We start from the raw sequence: 20868 nt of genomic DNA on the forward strand, positions 1-20868 counted from the left end.
GACAGACAACTGAGGATGGGACGGCACAGAAAGGCTTCCAACACCATCGGCTTAGGCCTCCTTCTTTCCTCCCTACATTTCTCTGTTGTTGTGTGCTTGACGAACCTGCATCTCTACACCCGGGTGGCTTTGTGTTTCTCGTGGCATACCTAATATCGCAGGTGTCACCCTCAACATCTGTGCCCTCCTCGTCCTCCTAGTAGGCGACCTCGACTGCATTGATAGGAAGATACAAGGACCTTCTCTACCCCGCATTGAAGAGTGACCGACAGCTGTCGTCAGCCGTGGTTGCGTGGTTGTGGTAACCCGCTTCTCGAGTCTGAGTTGATACCTCACAAGATGACCATTCGCAAACAATATCCTCCTCGAGACTACGAGACCTCGACTGGAGACACTCCGTCCGGGGCTGACCGTTTGGTCGACGATTCTCCCACGTCCTACTCCCAGACAGATTCGGATAAGTCAAGATCGGCCGCCGTGGAAGCTCAGAGGCTGGCCTCTCAGGGCTCATGGGCCGACACTTTCACGGGCGGTACGCCGGCGACAAACCAGACCCCGGCGGCATCAACCGTCGACGGCGATGAGAGGAATCTACAATTTCCACTTCACTCACAAGAGCCCGATCCGTCGGACCCCCCTCCGCTCTACACTCCCTCGGACACGACAGTGCCCTCTCCCGTTATTGCAAGATCTGTGGCCGGACTTGAGCTTGTAAGCGCTTCTGTGACTGTCCCTTCTTCCCATTCACAATCACAATTCCCTTACCGCGACGATGACGATGACGATGACGACGACGATGAGGGGGATGAAGAGTACAATGACGACGACGACGACGACGATGATGACGGCACCTTCCTTCCCGAACCGGTCCAGCACCAGGGCCAATCTGAACATCATCATCAACGTTCAACGGTACCTGAGAGCGGCCTGAGTCCTGTTTCGAAACGCTCGCGAGACAAGTGCTCTTCAAGGAGAGGATGTGCTGGACGTCGGAAAAGTCGAGGTTGCGGGAGTCGGCGAGGAGGCCGGTGGTGGCGTAGGAAGGACGACAGAAGAACACGGCGCTTCAAAAGAGCATGCTTTCTCGCGTTCTCCCTCTTGTTGTGTCTTGGGCTGATGATCCCGGGCTTGTTGAAGCCGCTATCTCATGTACACTCCTCCTCACCGCCCAACCATGATAACTGGAATGTGCATTGACTGATGACCTGAAGCAGGATGGAAAATCTCGACTCCCCGTCATCGGCGACACGCCCTCCTTGTCTCCTAAGCCCTCGTCGCCATGGCCACCGGATAAACGCGAACAGCACCAGCATGAGACATCCCAATCCATCAGGGGCACATACCAGCTTTATGACCTGCTCGATCTTTCCACCACCAGTGGTAGTATCACCGTTGACATTGAGGTGCAGCCAGGCGACAAACCCGCTGTGCTCCGCCTCGCGACCACCTCGGGCAGCGTCCGCGTCCGCATGACATCTCGGGGCGGTTTGTTCAGTAAGAGGACCATTAACGAGTCAGTGAGGGAACGCACCTTTGTGACCGAGATCTCGACATCATCGGGCAGCATCTCTGGAGATATCATACATGGCAATGGTGGTTCCACTCGGATTTCCGCCCACTCGGCATCAATCAACCTCGACATATTCACGGTCGGTGTATCCGAGGACGACCCGGCGTCCAGGATCTCGACGACAACGAACTCGGGCAGTCAGAATTTGAGGCTGGTCGCGCCCTTGGGCTCAAGCGAGCCGGTCAGGGCCATCGGGGCCTCTCACAACGTGCTCGGCAGTGGCAGCATGAATATCAGATACCCTATGGAGTGGGAAGGCATGGTGCATGTTCTGGTACAAGGGTCGGGAAGTGTCTCGGCCAATGGGCAGGGACTCATTGTTCGCAGGCAGAACTCCAACGAGTTGTATGGGTACAAGGGCAACAAAGAAGGAAGGACAGTCGAGATTTTCGAGCAGGGCAGTGGAAGCATTCGGTTTGCATGTTGAGACGAACAATGACCATCAACACACGGTGGAGACAGTCTTGTCTAGTTTTGTTATAGTGATGGTATATTGCGAGCACAGGAGGACTTCTGGGCAGGCATATACACTATGGGTATCTAAGGAAATGAGGCTATCGCTGGATGCACGTTACTACTACACTCTGCCTCTTGAAGGACGATATGTTGAGAGGGTCTCAAGTCCTTTTAATCTGAACATTCTGAATCCAGAATTTGTTAGAAAGTGCAGCGGATCGAGGGGATTGTAGTTGTGCTGATGCTGATGCTGAACCTGATGCTGGTGGTGATCTGAACTCTAGAGCGGAGAGTGTTGGTGTCTGGCAGAGGTCAAGTCTTGTCTGCGGATTGTCTGCGTGTATACTACCTACCTATTACTATACTAGTACCTCAAGGGTGGTGAAGACAGCTCTCCTCGAGCTATATGTCATCTTCTCTCACCGCCTGCCTGCTTCATCTTGAGATCGTTATAACATGGGGAAAGAAAATGGAATATCTGCCACCGGAGCGCAGCATGTACGCACCTTCACCTTTCGCTTGCCAGTACCGACTGAACTGTACCTTTTCGATTGTGTTTTAACCAACCGACCACCCAAGACGACAGAACTCGACTTCCGACGGTACACATCACCTGGCGTTGCCGCCCCCTGATCCAACGGTCCGATCGGTCCCCTAGTCTGCCAATGATACCGCCTCTTGGACTACATACAGGTCACTGAAGAGGACAGTATGGCTGCGGCAGAAGAAGCGGAGGAAAACTGCGGACACCTGGAAGCGGTTTACGACAATCCGATCCATAGAGCTTACCCTTAGGGTTGGTGATTCTTTGCGGAAAAGCCTGCTTATGTCTAATCTTGTCTTTCAAGCGTATCCCTCCAGCTCCTCCAACAAATTCCTCAACACCGCGCTGTTGGTCTTTTCATACACCTCCTGCACCGCCTCGTATCCAATGCCAAAAGGCTTCCCTACGACGTTGCTGACATACTTGCCAATCAACCGCGGCGGATCGATGGCCTCCACCGGGATATGGCGCAACAACATCTTTCTGAATGCAGGCATCTTGGGTAGTAGGAAGCTCGAGTGGAACGGCACGTCGATCCCCTCGAGCGGAATGGTAGCTACTCCGCGCCGAAGTTCGATGGGGAACGGCTTCTTCATCGATGCTGCCGCGCACGCCTTCACTACTTGGCTCATTTTCCCGTCGCCAGCTGCGGTGCCAGGTGCGAGGTCTTTGGGGTTCTTGGCGACGTGGTTGATCACGCTCGCCAGACAGTCCAGGGCGATCAAACTTCCGGCACAGACGTACTGCTGACCTTCGACGTTGTAGTTCACTACCTCAAGCAGTTCGCCCGTGGCGGCGGTGATCGCCTCGACAATGCCTTGCAGCAATGGAGTGCTCATCGCCCGGCTGACGCGCGACGGATTCACCGCGACCATAGAGAACCGCGACCGCCCCGATTCGTCTCGTGCCACGGCCGATTGCATAGTGAGGCCTCGATAAAACACGATTGTCAGCAGCTTGTCGACCGGCATGATCTCCGCAATCGTGCTTAGGGCGGTGTACTCTCCCAGTGAGTGGCCTGCGAAGAGAGCCGTGTCCGAGATAAGACCCTTACTGCGAAGGTGTAAGAATTGCGCCCGCTCCATGATGGTCAATGCCGGCTGGGCGAACTCGGTCGAGAAGAGTAAGCCCTTGTCATGCCGGAAGGTGTAGGAAGTCGTGGTCTCATCGATGGATTTGAAGAATTTCTCCACTACGCCGTTCGTCTCGACTGTCATGTCCATATAGTTCTGGCGAATTCTTTGTCCGCGACGACCTCCGAAATGGACCGTCAACTCTTTTGGGTTTCGCTTGACAACGTCGGTCAGGAAGAAGCCTAGGCCGGAGTCAGTGTCGGCTGGACGACCAAAACGAGGCAGAACACTACAAACTCACCATAAGTATCCGAGAAGAATTTGTCGGCCGTATCCCACTCTTCTCGCGCCACTTCACTCGTTGCATACAAGTCCATTCCCATATCCGGCTTCTGGCTGCCTTGGCCTGTGAAGATGTAGGCGGTCAACGGCTGATCGACCTCAGCCTCGCCAACGAGCACTTTATCTCCCGAGTGCATGTTGACCGCTTGGAATGACAAGACCCTGAGGCCGTCCTTCATGGCAACATGACTGACAGACACCTCGAGCGTATCTCCGGGAAGGACCATGCTCACAAAAGATGCTTTGTATGATCGCATTCGCACCTGTTCAGAGGTACCGGCGGCTTTCTCCACCAATTGACGCACAGCCGCGCTTGTATACATACCATGCGTGATGGTCCCCGGAAGATTGGCATATTTGGCAAAGGGCCTCGATAGATGTATCGGGTTGAAGTCGCCGGATGCCCGCGCGTATGCCTGATTGCTGGCAGGTACCGTGATGCGAAGCCAGTCTTGTTCTCCCAGTGGCTGATGATTGTCCTGGCTGTGGACGACCTCGTCTGGAGCCCCGTTGCGCTGGAGGTAGGCCATCACGGGATTGCTGGACGATCTCCCAGCCTGATACTCGACGGTGGCGACTACACGGATGTCTTTGGTCACCGGAGGTTGGTGAATGACTCTCCCAAAAGTCCGGACGCTACGGTACGTGGTCGCAGACTGGAACTTGTACAAACTTCCCAGTTCAAAGACCAGCTTCATGCCCAACAAGTCCTGGTCCTCATCGACGAAGGTGATCCAGTCCTTACTCTTCAGGACCGCGACTTTGGCTGGAGTGTCAAGCTCCACATACATTTTGGTTTCGGTCCTCTTCTCAAAGCACACATCAAAGTCGTTGTAGGTCCCACGGAACAGAAACTCCGAGACAAGCTCCAATACTGGTACTCCATCTCGCTCGAGGATCGCACCGACTTCCACAACTCGTCCGGCCGGCTCATTCCTGATCGCCAGGATTTCTGCGGTGCTCGTGATGCGATCCGAGCCCGACAGTGGAGCGCTGTTGTTGAGTAGGGCGAACTTGTTGGACAGGTGCACCAAATTCAAAAATTCCCCATTGATGGCTTGTGGGAAGATGGCTTTCATCATGGCTTCCCACCCGACGACAATGGCAAAATCCAGAGACGCCATGTTCTTGTCCGACCGGGCCGAGATGACGTTGCTGGATTGTTCAATGCTTTCGGTGAAATCTTGGATGCTTGGTGCGGTGACCCGGATGTCACGTCCCTTGAACACGACGCTGGACGGGCTCGAGATGTTGAATGACTCGGCATGCAAGCCCGCCGGGGTGTCGAGCTCGGTACGAATCTGCGGGAGTCTCTTCGTCTGCAATGAGAGTGGCTGGTTTTGCTTTTGCTTCTCTTTCTGCGGACCTTTGCCAATGACAGCTTGGAGTGCAACGTCCCACGAGCGTGTTGGTCTCTTCAACAGCGTCGGAGACGGTGTACGTCGGTCCGATCCAAACCACAATCGGTAGTAGAACTTGCGAAGTCGATCGTTTCGAGCTTCCATCACCTCATGGATTGGATGGAGGACGAACTCAGGCCGGTAATTGAACTTGAACGTCAGTGGTAGCTTGACTTTCTCCGCCGTCTCATCTGTGTAGAAGGTGACCAGGATTTCTCCTTCTTTCCGGATGACCAACGAGTATTTTGAAGCTGGTGCCGCTGAAGTTGTCGTTTCGGATTCGGATTCCACAACCGCGAACACAATATCTTCAGGACGACTCGCATCGGACACCTCGACATGCATGCCCCGAGTGGGAGAAACAGCACGTTGTACGGGGTTTGTGATGACATTTGCTCTTTGGAACACATCCTTGGATGTAAGTAAAGCATGCAACCATGTTCCGGGTGGACCTGCGATGAGCTCAAGCCAGTCATTGAGGTCAGGAAGTTGCTCGTTGGAGATGTTACCCGCGATACGGTAGTGAGATCTGTCTGCAGTTCGGCTCACCAGACAATAAGGGAACTGTTTGACCTTCGTTGATCGGTGCACATGTGAGCCAATCTCGGGCACCTCTTCTTTGCTGCCATGGTACTTGTCTTCAAGTATCTTGGATATGTGAGCATTGCTGATCTTACCCAGGATCTCACCAACTGGCTCATCAGGGGTAGTTGAGTATCTGACAGCAACAGGACCCTGAAGAATACAGGTCCGTTGTGCATCTTGACCCATGACTGCGCCGAGATCCTCCGATTGCCACAGGGAATCCTTCTTGAACCAGTACTCAAAATCATCGTCGAGGTCCGGGACAAACGTCGGCGGCTTTTGTCCTTGTCGTTTGCACAGGAGGATGAAATACCGCGCATCGCTGAAGGTAATGACTTGCTTCTCGGCCTTCGGACAAGATTGGATGATTCTCGGAAGGGCGATCGAGGGATTCCTCAATCCGAAATGTGTCTCAAACTCGGGAATTGAATCCTGGAGACGAGAGAACATCCTCCGTACAAAGTCGGCCGTCAGCTTGATGTAGCTTGGGTCAATCCACCTCGACTCGACCTGGACATAAAGCAGCTCGACCAGACGCTTCAGAACCTCCACATATGTCATGTCTTCTAGATCCACGACGTTCCCCTGACTGTCACGACCAAACCATGGCTTCTGGAAGTCGTCGTTCAACCGTCTGATGATGTAGGGTTTCAGTTTCTGCAGCTCCTCCAGTCGCTTGGGCTTGTCTTTGATGCTGAAGATCTTGTCATCCATTTCTCGCCACAACAAAACTCCACGTGTTGCCAACTTGTGGATAGGTTCGCCCATCTCAGACTTGACTGTGATCACACCGCCTGTCGGCTTGTGATAGCTCTGTTCCCAAGACACTGTATCGTCAACGCCCGGTGCAGCCACAATTGCCTCCTTCGCGCCTCGACTGGTCTTGGCCTCTTTGGCAACCATGATACGACTGCCGAACAGACATCCATCGAAAGGCATTGCCGGATAGCCCAGCTTGACGGACCAGATGCCCGAGAGATAGGGGTAAGTGTCGTCGGCGCCGCCAAAGCCACTGCCCGCCAGAAGCACAATATTTGGACACCTCCTGATTCGCCCATATAACTTGAGGATGGGATCGTGGAAGTCTTCATAGGAATGGTGTCCTCCACCTCGGCCGCCTGTCCATTGCAGCAGAATTGGGTAGGCAGGGTTACTTCGGGCGATGGTGATGACCTGGTTGATGGCGCTGGTAGACCCTGGCTTGAAGCATATATACCGCAGATTGAGGGACTCAATATACTCCTTGGCTACATCCACCGAAGGGACGCCGGCCCCAAAGGTTAGGCCGTCGATGGGGACACCTTCAGACCTCAGCTTGCGTATCAGAGGGACCTGCCATTGCACTTGCTTCGGGCTGGCATAGATGACATTGATGCAGATTCCCTTGCCCATTGGTATGGTTCGTTGCAGGTTCTTGATGGCGAACGTCAACTGTTCGGCATTGTGATAGCCGCCGCCGGCCAATTCGACATGATACCCGGCTGAGATGACTGCGCTGACGAACTCCCAGGAGGCGGTCGTGGGCGTCATTCCGGCCACCATCAGTGGCGGCAAGCCAAGCAGTCTCGTCATTGCATTGTCGATCTGCAAGTCTCCTTTCCAGGACCTCACCAGTCGGGGTGCATATGCCTGTTGCCAATTTTGGCCCCAGCTGAGGCTCTCGACATCAGTCCTGAAGATTTCCGATCGATAACCAAACTCTGATGAAGTGCCTTCCAGAGTACCTGCCAGGATCACTCTCACACCAGTGCCCTCCTTGTTTCGGTGAATTAAGGCCCCGACACCCGACAAACCGCCCGGACCAAAATCCAGAACATGAGAGGCAGAGGGAAATCTGGTGGATAGCGGCCAGTCGTCTCGCTCGACGACTACCATGCGGATCAATGATGGCACGACATCTTCCACTCCGCTCTCACGGAGATCATCTCCCGTCTTACTGTGGTAAACCGCGGTGCGGAGCTCTGAAGGAGTGATGGCAATATGTTCAAGGTCTTTGGTGGCCACTGAAACGGCCTCATGCAAATACGATGTATGGAAAGGGGCAGTGATGGGCAGAAACCTGACCGTGAACTCGGGTTTTCGTGACGAGAAGGGGAGCTTGTCTTGATCGACGCCCGGCGCGGCCTTGACCTTTCTGAGATACGCGGTCAAGGCACAGAGCGAGAGCACGGGGCCTGACACGACGAAGTTGGCCGGCCCGTTGATCAGCGCGATGGACACCCGCTGATGTGGTTCTAGATAGCCGTTCACGCCGTCGATGAATTTCTGCAACTGAGGCTCCCGACACCCAGTGACATTGAGCATCGGCGTGGGGAAGCCCTCGCTGTTATTGACCGATTCGGTGGAGACACTCGAAGGGACCGCGACTTGCGGAGTGGCCTCTTGTGCCGCCGAGCCGATATGGAACAGCAGTGTCAACGCATTCCCCAGGACAGTGTAGAAGGACTCCCATGTGGTGGCTGTTGCAATCGCCGCCGCGACCACCACCCCTTGAGAGTGGCCAGCCATGCCTGCAAACCGCTCGACAAGCTCGCCTGGCTGCTTCCCCAGCACACGACACACGACAGCATAATTCGCCAGCTGGATCAAGCCGATCAGTGGAAAGCTGACGGGCGCCGAGAGCAGGTATTCCGGCACGGGCGTGGTCTCGGGCCGTCGCAGCCACTGCAGCACGTCCAATCCATGCGCGAACTGCCGCAGTCTAGTGACAGTGGCTGTCGACAGTAACGAGTGCAGAGTTTGACTGGCCGCCGCTACTATAGGATCGACAATCTCCGTGTACGTCGAGTACAGAGAGCGCAGTTCGGAAAAGTAGTCGGTCGTGTTCCCCTGGCCGCCAAAGACGGCATATACTTTGACACTGGCAGCGACGCTACCACTGGCATTCCGAGAAGAGTGAGACCTTTCTTCGCTGCTGTTGCTGTTGTTGTCACTGAAGAGCGCAGACTCCTGCTGCGCCCCAGGCGACTTCAGATCCCCCGCGACCGCCGTGGCCGCGAAATACGCCCTGATCACCGATTGCCGCTGTGCAGCGCTCCCCGGCAGCCGCGACGCCACGATATGCACATCCTGCCCGCGCAGAAAGTCCGACTCGACCTTGCTCAGCAGGAGAGCTATGCATTCCTTGTGCGCTGTCGACGGGGCCTCCACCCAGAGTTCTTCATGTTCGACCAGAAACAGTAGGAATCGGGAGACCAGCTCGGTGAGGGACGATGGTTGAGGTTGAGGTTGAGGTTCCGGTTGAGTTTGAGTGCCATTGTCATTGTCATTGTCATTATCATCTTGGCCTTGACTTTGACGTTGACGTTGACCGCCCCCGTCGCTGTTCGATGATAGTGACGCCACAAACCGATCTCTAGCCCGTGCAACGTAGAAGTGTGATGAAGAGGGTATGTTGAACTGATACTCGTATTTGCCGTGCGAGATTTCCAGCAGACGCAGAGAATATGGCGGAGTGTGAGTGTGGGTGTGGATCATGCTGAAGCGGGATGAGTCGTCTGTGGTAGGTTCTGAGGAACTCATTGTGGCATTCTTTGCTGGTGGTGGTGCTGCTTCCTCTTCTCTTCTTTTTTCTTTCTCTAAACGGTATTTAGGTGGTAAATGATCGAAACACGAAGAGCGTGTAATCCCTGGCGTGGTTGCTATATCGACTGTATAGTGTAGTGTAATGAGCCTGAGAAGTAGTGCTGTGCTTTGCCAGTGATGAGGATCGTATATTGAACAACAACAAAGAGTTTGAGAAACAGTTCCTCCCGTGCTCGTGCTCGTATGGTTCTCGTGATTGAGATTGAGATTGGGAGTAGGATTGTGATTGGGATTGGAATTGTGATTGCGACAGTTGGAAGAAACCTAACAACCGAGGAAGGCAATGTTCATCCACTGGCTGGCTTACTGTAGTCTGTTCCTTTGTCCCAAGCTGCCTCGGACACAAAATCACTGACTGACTAGCAGGCTTACTCTCCGATCGTGTGATCGTAGAAGACAATCAAGTCAGGTCGGTAAGATCTACCCAGGTACCTGATCTCTCGGTGCGGAGCGGGGGCCGGTTCCCATGTAGATAGATAGATAGATACCGAAGCAAAACCTAGAGGGGGCGACAGAGGTTGAATCTCCAGAAGATACACTGGCGAGGGGCGACAATGGGATGGACGGATAGCCAAGGGGTGGCACACTGACAACTGACTGGACTGCAGAGTAAGAGGGAGACTCGGTTCAGCTTTCTTTCTCGCGCCGTCTTGTGGTGACCACTGACCAGCACCAGCACTAGGTCGACAGTCGACTCGATACATCTTACTCGGTGACTTGTATCAGCCAGCCAGCCTAAAATCTAGCGTCTAGTATCAGCATCCAGCATCAGCACGATGGCACCTGAGTTTGATGGTGTGGATCGTGGATCGTGGACACATACATGTGGACATGTTGACATGGCCCCCATGCTCGCTCGCTACCCCATGGCGTGGTAGCTCAGCTGCTCAGAATATGCCTACCCTACCCTACCATACCTTACCTACCTTACCTGCCATGGTATAGGCAGAGGCAAATGCATGTCTGCGTCTGTGTAAGCACAGTGTCACAACCAAATAGGTCATTCATTAGGGGGCCTGAATCTATATTGAGGAGGTTGAGATAAGTATGGGACTAGTATGATGCTAGTACGGGGCGGTAACGGCTTACATGTACCTAGGAATACCTAAGGTAACGTCTCTTTCGGTATTGTATTGTATGTAATACCATACCGTATCGTAAAATGGGGATGGTTGAATACGGTACCGTACCTGACCTGACACAACTACCAAAACACACCTTAGGTACGCACACATACACACACACACACACACACAGAGAGAGAGAGAGAGAGAGAGAGAGAGAGAGATATGAGGGGCAAGGGATTGGCTTCGGGCTACACACAAGTGCACGACATGCCGTGCATGTGCTATGTTGCTAGAAATGACAAGAGTCGATGGATCATCAGTGGAAGAGGTGACTTGTTGCATCTGTCCGTCCTGCTACAGTGTAGGTAGTGTGCCAATACTGACATTTTCCTTCTTCGTCGCAAGTGTAGCAGACCAACTCGGGTACCTGTTGACTATCCCCGAATGATGAACTACGTTAGGTACTAAAAAATGTATGTTGGCGTCCTATGAACAAGTTACAATACTAGAATCTCAGTTGAGGAATGGACATACACAAGGTACCATGGTCGTCATGATTTACATAGACACCACACGATAACAAGTCATAACTCCCCGACAACTAGAAACCACTCTTATGTACAAAATCACAAACTGTTAGGCAGTCTCACAGCCGGATCCAACAACACCTTCATCTCCTCGCATGCGGCATACGGCGGCTTTTCCTTGGCCACAAACACCGAGTTGTTAGACAAGCCTTCATGGAAGCTGCGACTGGCCTTTTTCTCCCGGATCCTGAGCCGTCCTTCGTATGCCCGGAAGTCGTCCCTCTTCATAGTGGCGTAGAGATATTTCGGATGCACGCCGATGACCTGTGCGCCCTTCTGACCGAACCCGAAAGACGTGACCGAAAAAGCCTTGATTTCCTGCCTCTTGACGCCTTTGTTCGGATAGACCAAGAAATCAAACTTCTCCAGAGCATCCTCGATATTGTCTGCGTTGCGGTTTCCAGGCACCAGCCCGCTCTCCATCATCTGGAGACAACCGTTCAGCATCCATGCGCCGGCCGGGCCCTTGGGATGACCGGTGACCGATTTCTGGAAAACGCCGGCCACGACATTCCCTTTCTTCCGGCCAAGGTGTTTCAATTGTTCTTGCACCACGGCCGCCTCGTTCTTCTCGTTGGCCTTGGTAGACGTGCCGTGGAAGGAGATGACGTCGATGTCGTCGACGCTCAAGCCCCAGACCGCGAGGGCGCCACGGATCGGCGCTATCGAGCTGTCATGCACCCAGAACTGGTTGCCGTACGTGTTGAGAGCTTCTTTCTCGTCCCGCGTAGAATCGGAATTGATGCCGCAAATGCGTTGCTCGCGATACTCGTCCAGGTTAATGTCAACGTGTTGGAGTTTCATGTTCTCTAGTTCCTCTTCGAGGTAGGATAGCTGCAATTCGCGCATCTCCTTGGCTTGGTTGAGTCTGGCTCTCAGAGCCCGCTTCCGGTATGCCACGTTCATCAAGGCGGACTCGTACTTGTGATGCTGCTGGATTGCGGAGCCTAGAATCCCACGCCCGGGCGCAGGCAGTGATCTCCCAGCCTTGTCCATGGCGGTGTTTGTCAAGGCCACCACTCCATAGATCGGCAGACCCATCTCCAAGGCTAGACTGGCAGAGGTGACTAGCTGGATCCCCGCGCCTTCGGATTCCACGAATCCTTTTCTGGACGATGTCGCCGGCCGGCTCATCTCCTTGGGCTCGCGGCCGCGAAGGGCGTCTTCGTCCGCGTTGATCGTGGCTTTGAGGTTGGCGAACTCTTCCGAGATCTCTTTCAGCATGTCGTCAAATCCGCCAACCAGACATGCCTTGGCCTTGCCGTTCACAATCAGGTCGTATCCCGTATCCAGTGATTCGATCGATGTCGCGCACGCCCCGACCGGCGTCTTGTTCGGCCCCGCAGCGGACAGCAGGAGCATGTTGATCCATGCACTCCCGGAGTTGATGAATGATTCGGCCAGAACATCGTTGGACGCCGGAGTATCTTGGTATCGGCCCCGGAACATCTTGCGGAGGCTGGCCGCGCCTCCAAAGCCCGACCCCACACAGTTGGCCACGTCAGCAACGTGGATGTACTGGTACAGTTCGTACGGATCCAGAATCCCCGCCGTCCGGAGCGCCTCGGCCGCACACACCAGACCGTAGAGCGTCACAGGGTCGACCTGGCTGATGATGTCGTCGGGGACACCGTAGGTTCGTGCGTCCCAGCCCGTCGGAACCTGTCCACCCACGGTGTGCTGGGTGCGGAGCAGCTTTGGGATCATGATCCTCGCGCCCTTCTTGAGCGTGACTTTGACCTGGCCTGACTCCGGGTTTGGCGAAAGGTGGACATGTTCGCCATGCGCCCTCTTCAAGTCCAGCGCGGCGTCTTCAGAAACCTCAAAGGGTTCGTGATCCTTCGATATCTCAATCTCCTGCAGAGACTCCCTTGCGTTCCAGAGCGGACTGTCCTTTTTGGGCTCCATGAGCCGTAGTCCGGCGTGCTTGAGCATGTGTTTTCCATACTTGTCGGAGATGCCTTGATCCGTGATCGGCTTCCCCGTCTCCTTGTCAAGCCAACCTGCATAGGGCTGGCCGTCGACGATCCCAGAGTGTGCCTTGATCAAACCCATGATCCAAGCAAGTTCGATGCACGACTCGGTGGACAGGCGCCCGTTTGCTTCCATGTCCCACCGAACACGGGCATTGCCCCAGGGGCCAACCTCGGCGAATCCAGCGATGACCACGACTCGATCGAGGTCGACCATACCCTCCAGCTGCTCGGCCAGTGGCGCCACTTCGGTCTCCCAGCTTGGCAAGTCAGGAAAGCTGAACTCCAGGTTGGCTTGTCTTTCGATCTGGGGTTCTACACTCTTTGGTTGAGCATCAAATGCAGCCTCCTTGGACTTGGATCGACATTCCTCGCTTGTCTGGTTGATTGAGTTCCGAATGTTTGTAGTCACGTCTTTGAGGTTGGCCACGCCGCCCATGCCTCCGCTCAAGTCAGCCACCAACGGGTCCGTCTCGGACAGAGGCAGAATGGACGGGCTCATCAAAGTGAGGATGTTGAATGCCATTTCTTTCTGAGAATACGTCCGCATCCCGAGCTTCTCCATCCCTTCTGCCACAATGTCGTTGTCAGACATGAGCGCTGTACCTCTGGTCCATCCGATAATGGCTCCGCATATTGTAAGATACTCGCTCCAATTTTCGGTGCGCCACTTTTCGAACAGAGACTCCAAGCCAAGTTTCGACTCGGCGTACAAGCCGTCGCCGCCAAACATTCCGTGATTGGGCGACAGGGGTAAGATGACCTGAGCAGGTCTGGTCATGATCCGGTGAGACTCTTTCTGTTGTTTGACGAGGCCCAGCAACCGTAGCGTATTGGTCAACATGAGCCGATGGGCCAGTTCGGATTTAGAATCCAACTTGTCCATTTCTCGCCCGACCTCTGAGATGGCGGCGAAGGGAACGACATAATCGAGATCCGCGGCCAACCCATCTTTGGCGTAGATGAATTGCACCAGGGCCTCAATGTCTTGAACGCTGGCTTGGTTGCAAGGTAGCAAAACGAGCTTCGATCCTCGGGCACCGTACCTCGTGTACACGTCTTGATAGTATTTGGTGACTTTGGGAGAGTAGGAGCTTGATGTCACTATCACGTAGGCGCCTGCTTGGAGGACAGATCGGACAAGCTCCGCTCCGATGGACCCTGCACCTGCTCCAGTGATAAGGACCGTCTTTTCGGCCAGAGTAATGCCGGATGATTCGGCGTCTTTGAGCGATTGATGCAATTTGGAAGACAGGGATGCATCGTACTCCCACCTATCCAGGCCTTTGCGCCCGAGTCGAATGTATTTGTTGTCTTCGTCGGTGTCTGCAGACCTTGGCCGTTCTTTGTAGACTATTTTCCCAGTTTCGTCAATCACCGTGACTGGAGCCATGGAGTTGGAGTCAGGGTAAGCAGCAGGCTTGTGCTTAGAAGATGCTTCGCAATCGCTCTGTAGCTGTTTGAAGATCTCCGCTAGGTCACGATCCGTAGTCTGGGATGCTAAGAATTGTAGGGCGTCAATCAGTCTTGGATGCGACCGGTTTTGCAGACTTCGCTTGAGGAGTTGGTACTCTTGGTCTCCATCCCTGAGGCGGTCGATCCGAACCTTTGAAACCAAGGTCAACAGATCCTGTAGCGCCCAATTCCACCAAGAATCGTATGTTCGCGTCTTCAAGGCCGAGAACATGGGTTTGATGCCGGAGGCGTAGACCTCTCCATGTTCCGCATTCCAGAGATCTAGCTGGCTTTCGAGCTCGGCAATCCGCTGTCGCAAGGCGGCTACAGCCACCTCGGAGGCCTGCAAGTCCAGGCCCAGAAGCCTGGAATAGATGTTGAGTTGCTCTGTGAAACCCGTTTTCTGTTTGGCCTCGAGGAAGTCCAGGGCTTCCGCACTGATAGTGGTCTGTCCAGCAGATGTCGCACCGGCGTTGGACGTATCTGGAAGCTGGAGACCGTTCTTGGCGATATAGATCTGCGCAACGCTGTCGAGGAAGATCTTGGCCTCGTCCTCGTTCTTCAACCTGAAGTCCGGTTGCGAAGTGACGGCCCACAGAAGCACGCTGTCCTGTCGTCCTGGTCCGAACCCCCACCGCTGTTTGAGATGCTTGCGGATGCCGGCATTCTGGAAAGTCCCCGGTGACTTCTGAGATATCATCTTGTCGATCAACGAAGCCGATTTCTTCCCGAGCCTGCCGGAAAATGTTGCCTGAAGGCTGGCGCATAGCGCGTCGAGAGGAAGGTCTTCAGCTCCTTCGGGGATCGTATCAAACTCGGCGGCGAGGTCGCCGATGATTTCATTTTGGAGCGTTGACCTGCCTCCTGCTAACGCCTTGATAGACTTGGACATGTCAAAGCCATCGAGGGGCTTTTTCATCCCTACTGACGTGATCGTAGATACAATATCCACCACGCTGGCCGGCGCATCTTCAACTTCTTGCGTCGGTGCAGGTGTGGTGTTGGGAGGTGGGGATGTCGCCGGCGGTACAATGGAGCCTTCCGGAGGAGGAGCAGTAACTGCTACGCTCTTTACGGGCTCTGAATTCGACTGGAAGGACTGTGCCTGGCGCACTTCCGGCGGCTGCACGAATTTCTGGTCGTAAGAGATCTTGTCGAAATTTTGTTGGAAAGTCAGTAATTGTCTCGACATATTCTGCGCCGTGTCTTTCGATTCGTATTTGAGCCCGATGGTCCGCTTTGCCATATTCACCAGCGTATTTCCGGGGCCCAGTTCGATTATGCGCTCGGTGTTTCGAGACCCAAGAAGCAAATCCTGCGTTTGAATCCATTGTACCGGGTAACAGAATTGATGCGCTAATAACTCCACAAGGAGAGTGCGTGCCACAAACTGGTCTCGTTTCGCTGAAAGATCCATGAACATGGTATCCTCGGTCGTCTGCATGTTGGCTGTTGGACAGGCCGGACGTAGATGAAGATAATCTAGATAGCTCTAGAGACCATGTGCTGGATCGCAACAACGCTGAGATATTGAAGAATGCGAAGTAAGACTCCGCAGCTTGTTCCACGCGTGAATGCCGGTCGAGGGAAGATGGCGTACTCGACTACGGCCAGGAACCAGGCTTGTCCAAACCAACTATAGCCCTGTAAGTTCAGATGAGGAGATTCCCTTGTACCCAGGTGAAGTGAGTTGTGATACGATGGGAGGCCAGACAGTGGTTGAAGATCGAATATCCTTTCTTTCAATCAGAGATGATGCTGTCTTTCGTCCACTGCCGACCTCCAATTACTGGGGCGTGTAAATTCGATCTCGACCTCGGCCCAAGGAGCTGATCTAGTTAGTCTCAATTTGTGTCGCGATGGGCCCCAACCACCAAGGGGTTCGTCCATCGCAGGTGGACAGATCAGTCTTTCGAAGGCTGGTGCCATGTCGTAGGGGGCCTGATATCAGCATGTGGCTGCTTACCACAGATTTTGACAGCATATTGGTTATGTTACAGTAGAAGGGGGCGTATTGGAGAGGGGAAATCCGAATGACCACGACGTTGGGCCCCAGGGCCAAAGTACCTACCTTGCAAGCTCCATGTCGTGTTGAATCGAGTACAAGGCGTTGAAAGGAAAAGTGTCAGACGGGATGAATACCATGGATTAGCACCTGCCCCCTCTTAGGCATAGTGCGGTACCCAATCTCCACATGGCGGTATCTGGTTTCAATGTACCGTACCGCCCCCAGGTTGAGGCTTGTAAAGACGTCGAGATAGTTCGACAGGGATTTGTAAGGGCGTCGTACATCGCTCCATAGTATATTCTTCCAATGTACTCTGGCGAGACCCTTAGCCTCAGTTGAAATAGAACATGTCATATTTAGAGCTGCAGGCAAAATGTGGAAACGCTACGTGGCGAAGCTGCGCTTGAAGATAGTCTGCTTACCTGGTATCTCCGAGCTGTTCGCCCTCTTCAGAGGCTGACGCTGGAGGTTATTGCGGCTGCTGGAAGTGGAGGAAAGATTGAAGCCCTCAAAGTAATATAATATGCTAAGCATTCGGGGCTTTGTCAGGGCTATCAGAATGAATTTGTCTGACAGAATCTATAACGAAGGTCAAATCAGGTTGGTGACTGTTCATCATGACTGTAGCACTGCTTACTTTGTTGTATGACCGACATTTTAACATGTTGGCAAGTCCTCGACCCAAATTGAGCCGCATCTGGGCCCATCGCCTAGCGGCGTGTCATCGCCACGGATCCCTGAGCAGCTCTGCTGAGAAAAGACCATTTCGAGAGACAGGCTGAGGCCGAGGCTGAGGCCCAAGTGCTGCCACCACACTGAGGCGCATGTGGTCCACTTCATCACAAGCGCACCAATGCTTAGGTCACTTCTCGCGTGAGTGTCGAGAATGGACTTGTAGATGCTGATCGGTTCAGAAGCTGCTGGACAATATCTTTTAGCCACAAGTGACCCGACTGATCGGTGTTTGGTGCAACAACCTGGATTTCGATCTTCCAATTTCATACAATTCACTGTCGCTGTCTCGCAGCCAACACGTTCAACATTATCGACGATCGTAGCATTGCAGAACAGTTGGATCGTTTGTGCAAGATGGGTCTTGTCTTGTATGCAGTTCAGAGCACTTTGCGTGTTTTCTCGATCCTGCCTGTGATTGCCGTTTTGACTGTAAGTCTGAATTTCCACTGCCTCCAAATGCTTCTTTTGGTGCAGATCACTCATTGTCCTCACATAGTTGATAGCATTCTGTGTCCGTCGCATATACTTTCATCCTCTTTCCAAATATCCCGGTCCTCCTCTTGCCAAAGTCACAGATTTATATGCGGCGTATCATGCATGGAAAGGCGACATTCATGTCGACATGTGGCGGCAGCATCGTCGCTATGGTATGAACTCGAAAAGACAATGGGCCATGGCTTCGCTGACTTGAGGGTTCCAGGTCCACATGTTCGTTATGCACCCAACCGGCTGAACATCGACAACACAAACGCGCTCAAGGACATATACATGGGATCGAAAAATTTCCAAAAGAGTCCGAATTATCGCGTGCTCCGCCACGGGGCGGCGAACACATTGACAATGATCAACAGAACCGAGCATGCGCGTCGCCGCCGCATCATTTCCCAAGGTCTATCAGACGCAGCCCTCCGGTCGCATGAGCCTACAATCATGGCGCACATCAAGAAATGCTTCGATTGCCTGACTGCCACCGACGAGCGTGATCTAGGGCTTGAGCAGCCGATGAGCCCGATGAGCCAAGCTTACGGGCCAAGGGACTCGTGGACACCGCCGCGAAATATGTCGAATTGGTTCAATTGGCTGACGTTCGACATCATGGGCGACGTGATTTTTGGTATCAGATACAACCTGCTCACATCGGCAATCCACCGTCGAATACCAGAAGCAATCGAGCATTCCAACGTTCGCGTCAGTGTCTTGCTCCAGAGTCCCATCATCCGCCAAATTGGTCGCATTGACCGTTGGCTTTTCCCAAAGGCGATTGGCGCTCGGAACCAATTTCTCACTTTCGTTGGAGGACTAGTCGACCAATGCATGAAACCGGAATGTACGCCAATCGCCAGGACGGTGGTCTCCATCTTGAGGTCGTCGCATGATCCGCTCACTGGGGATAAATTGACGGCCCGGGAGCTATTGGCAGAGAGCACCACCCTTTGTGTGGCAGGCGCAGACACTTCATCCACTGCACTCGCTGCCATTTTCTTCTACCTGTCTCACACCCCTCGCGCCTACCAAAGGCTGAAGAGAGAGGTCAGGGATGCATTTGAATCCGAAGACGAGATCCAGACAGGTCCGACGTTGGCCAAACTGACCTATCTGCGAGCGTGTATCGACGAGGCGCTGCGCATGTCGCCACCAGCAGGGTCTTCCTTGTCCCGTCAAGTGCAGGCAGGTGGTGCTGTCGTCGATGGCAGATTCTTTCCAGCGGGGGTCGAGCTGGGCGTGCCGATCTACGGAATCCAACACAACTCGGAGTATTATCCTGCGCCCTTCGAATATCGGCCGGAGCGGTGGCTAGAAGGCGAATCGGGCAACACAAAGGAAAGCGTGGAGCGAGCGCGTTCGGCGTTCTGTCCTTTCTCCGTGGGCACACGAGGCTGTGTCGGAAAAGGCATGGCGATGGTGGAGCTCAGTCTGGCCGTGGCATACGCGATCTTCAGGTATGACTTCAAAGCTGCCGACAATGATGAGACTCTGAAAGGATGGGGATTCGCGGGCGAGTTCCCGCTCGAGGACCATATCACAGGGTCAAAGATGGGCCCTATGCTGCTGTTCAAGGAGCGCGACATACTGAACTCACCGGTGCACACACGGCCGAAGATGCAGCTGCCCAGAATTGTCACCCAGTTACGACCAGGAGTCCGGCCTCGTTCTGCGAGCTCGCCCGCGATTGATTTTTCAGCAATGTGGAAGAACGAGCGGTAGCAAAGGGCTGGTGTATATAGGGACTGTAGCGTGGCATGAGAACCATGAACGAGTAAATGAACCTATCTCTTCATGCCCGGTTACACGCGTGTGATGTTTTATCAGGTTCAAGTTCAGGTTGACCGTTCGGTCGGGACGCGCACCCGCGACGCGTCGCGTAGCCACGTGACTGAAATCTTGGCGCGACGCACCGCAACCTCAAATTGAACATCAGCTCTAACGTTCAAGGTGCAACTTCTCCTCGCTTCTGACCATCCTCCGCGAAAGACAATAGGCAGAGAGACCTGGAGACCCTGGTAATACAGCCACCGCCACAACGATGCTCAAGGCAAAGTATGTAGATTCTCCAACCAACGACTACTCGGTACTACTGCTGCAACAGCCTCAGGGACCAGAGACGGCACTGACCAGGCTAGAGATACAAGGTGAGGAAAGAGGTAGGACTGACTCAGGCCTTTTCGGCCGCTTGCCCCTGTCACGTGGAATGTATCAATTTTGAAGAGGTCTACGCTCTGCAGAGCAGTGCTTACTCAACAGGTCCAAAAATATCACAATCAGGGGCGGCAGCCTCGCGTCAGGCCGGCCACAATAAAATGCGGCCCAACAACGGGAGCTATCGCCTCCACCTGGCTCATCATTGGCCCCGAGGCACTTTTGCGCTACCGTCACCCGTTCTAGCTAGTTTACCCCAATCAATGTTAGGGCTGACATGTTCCTGGACAGTCGGCCTTACTGCTCACCTAGTTTGCCTTGAACCTTGTTATCCTTGTCATCCTTGTCAATATGGTCATTACATTCCTTTCGAGAATTACCATCCACTGTACCATGCCTGTATGGTATGAGTGCTAGGTACCTCTACCTTGGGACCGGTCCCGCAAGCAGATCCCAGGCCTTTGCATGATGTTACCGCTAGTGAGAAGGTCTAGGGGCCATTGTGGCACAAGCTGAGCTTCGTTAGGTCTTACGCAGAATCTCCTGTTCCCTCGGCTGGCAATGCGAAATCCCGTGCACGCTGCCCGCAGCCTTGCTGGTGGACTGAAGCCACAAAGACCTTCGCGATAACAACAGATCGATATTGCTGTGTTAGTTGATTCCACGCATAGGCACTGTCTTGCACGCCCACCTCCAGACTCCAGTCTTCGTCGCTGTTTGGTCATCTTCGCATTCGCGATCACCAAACCGTTTGTACAGCATATGCCGCAATATCGCGAACACTATCCCCTTCACTCACAATTTCTTTGATCCGCGGCAGCAACTTCGTGACGCGCAAAAAGCGCATAGGT

General features: G+C 53.8%; 4 protein-coding genes across 4 annotated transcripts; 2 read left to right on the forward strand and 2 right to left on the reverse strand.

Moving 5' to 3' along the window:
• Positions 1-339: 339 nt before the first annotated feature.
• A1O1_05947 (uncharacterized protein) lies at positions 340-1997 on the forward strand (the record flags this gene model as incomplete). Its single annotated transcript, XM_007726830.1, has 2 exons — positions 340-912; positions 1215-1997. The coding sequence occupies 2 exons, from the start codon at positions 340-342 to the stop codon at positions 1995-1997; spliced, it is 1356 nt and encodes a 451-aa protein (XP_007725020.1).
• An 872-nt stretch (positions 1998-2869) lies between these two features.
• A1O1_05948 (uncharacterized protein) lies at positions 2870-9492 on the reverse strand (the record flags this gene model as incomplete). The annotated part of the gene is made up of 2 exons (XM_007726831.1): positions 2870-3885; positions 3945-9492. 2 exons carry the CDS (start codon positions 9490-9492, stop codon positions 2870-2872), a joined length of 6564 nt encoding a protein of 2187 aa, XP_007725021.1.
• A 1756-nt stretch (positions 9493-11248) lies between these two features.
• A1O1_05949 (uncharacterized protein) lies at positions 11249-16081 on the reverse strand (the record flags this gene model as incomplete). The annotated part of the gene is made up of 1 exon (XM_007726832.1): positions 11249-16081. One exon carries the CDS (start codon positions 16079-16081, stop codon positions 11249-11251), a length of 4833 nt encoding a protein of 1610 aa, XP_007725022.1.
• Positions 16082-17734: 1653 nt separating this feature from the next.
• Positions 17735-19585, forward strand: A1O1_05950 (uncharacterized protein; the record flags this gene model as incomplete). The annotated part of the gene is made up of 3 exons (XM_007726833.1): positions 17735-17809; positions 17877-18027; positions 18081-19585. The coding sequence occupies 3 exons, from the start codon at positions 17735-17737 to the stop codon at positions 19583-19585; spliced, it is 1731 nt and encodes a 576-aa protein (XP_007725023.1).
• Between the last annotated feature and the right edge of the window lie 1283 nt (positions 19586-20868).

The sequence above is a fragment of the Capronia coronata genome (assembly GCF_000585585.1).
Source record: "Capronia coronata CBS 617.96 chromosome Unknown acBCG-supercont1.5, whole genome shotgun sequence".
Lineage (NCBI taxonomy): Eukaryota > Fungi > Ascomycota > Eurotiomycetes > Chaetothyriales > Herpotrichiellaceae > Capronia > Capronia coronata.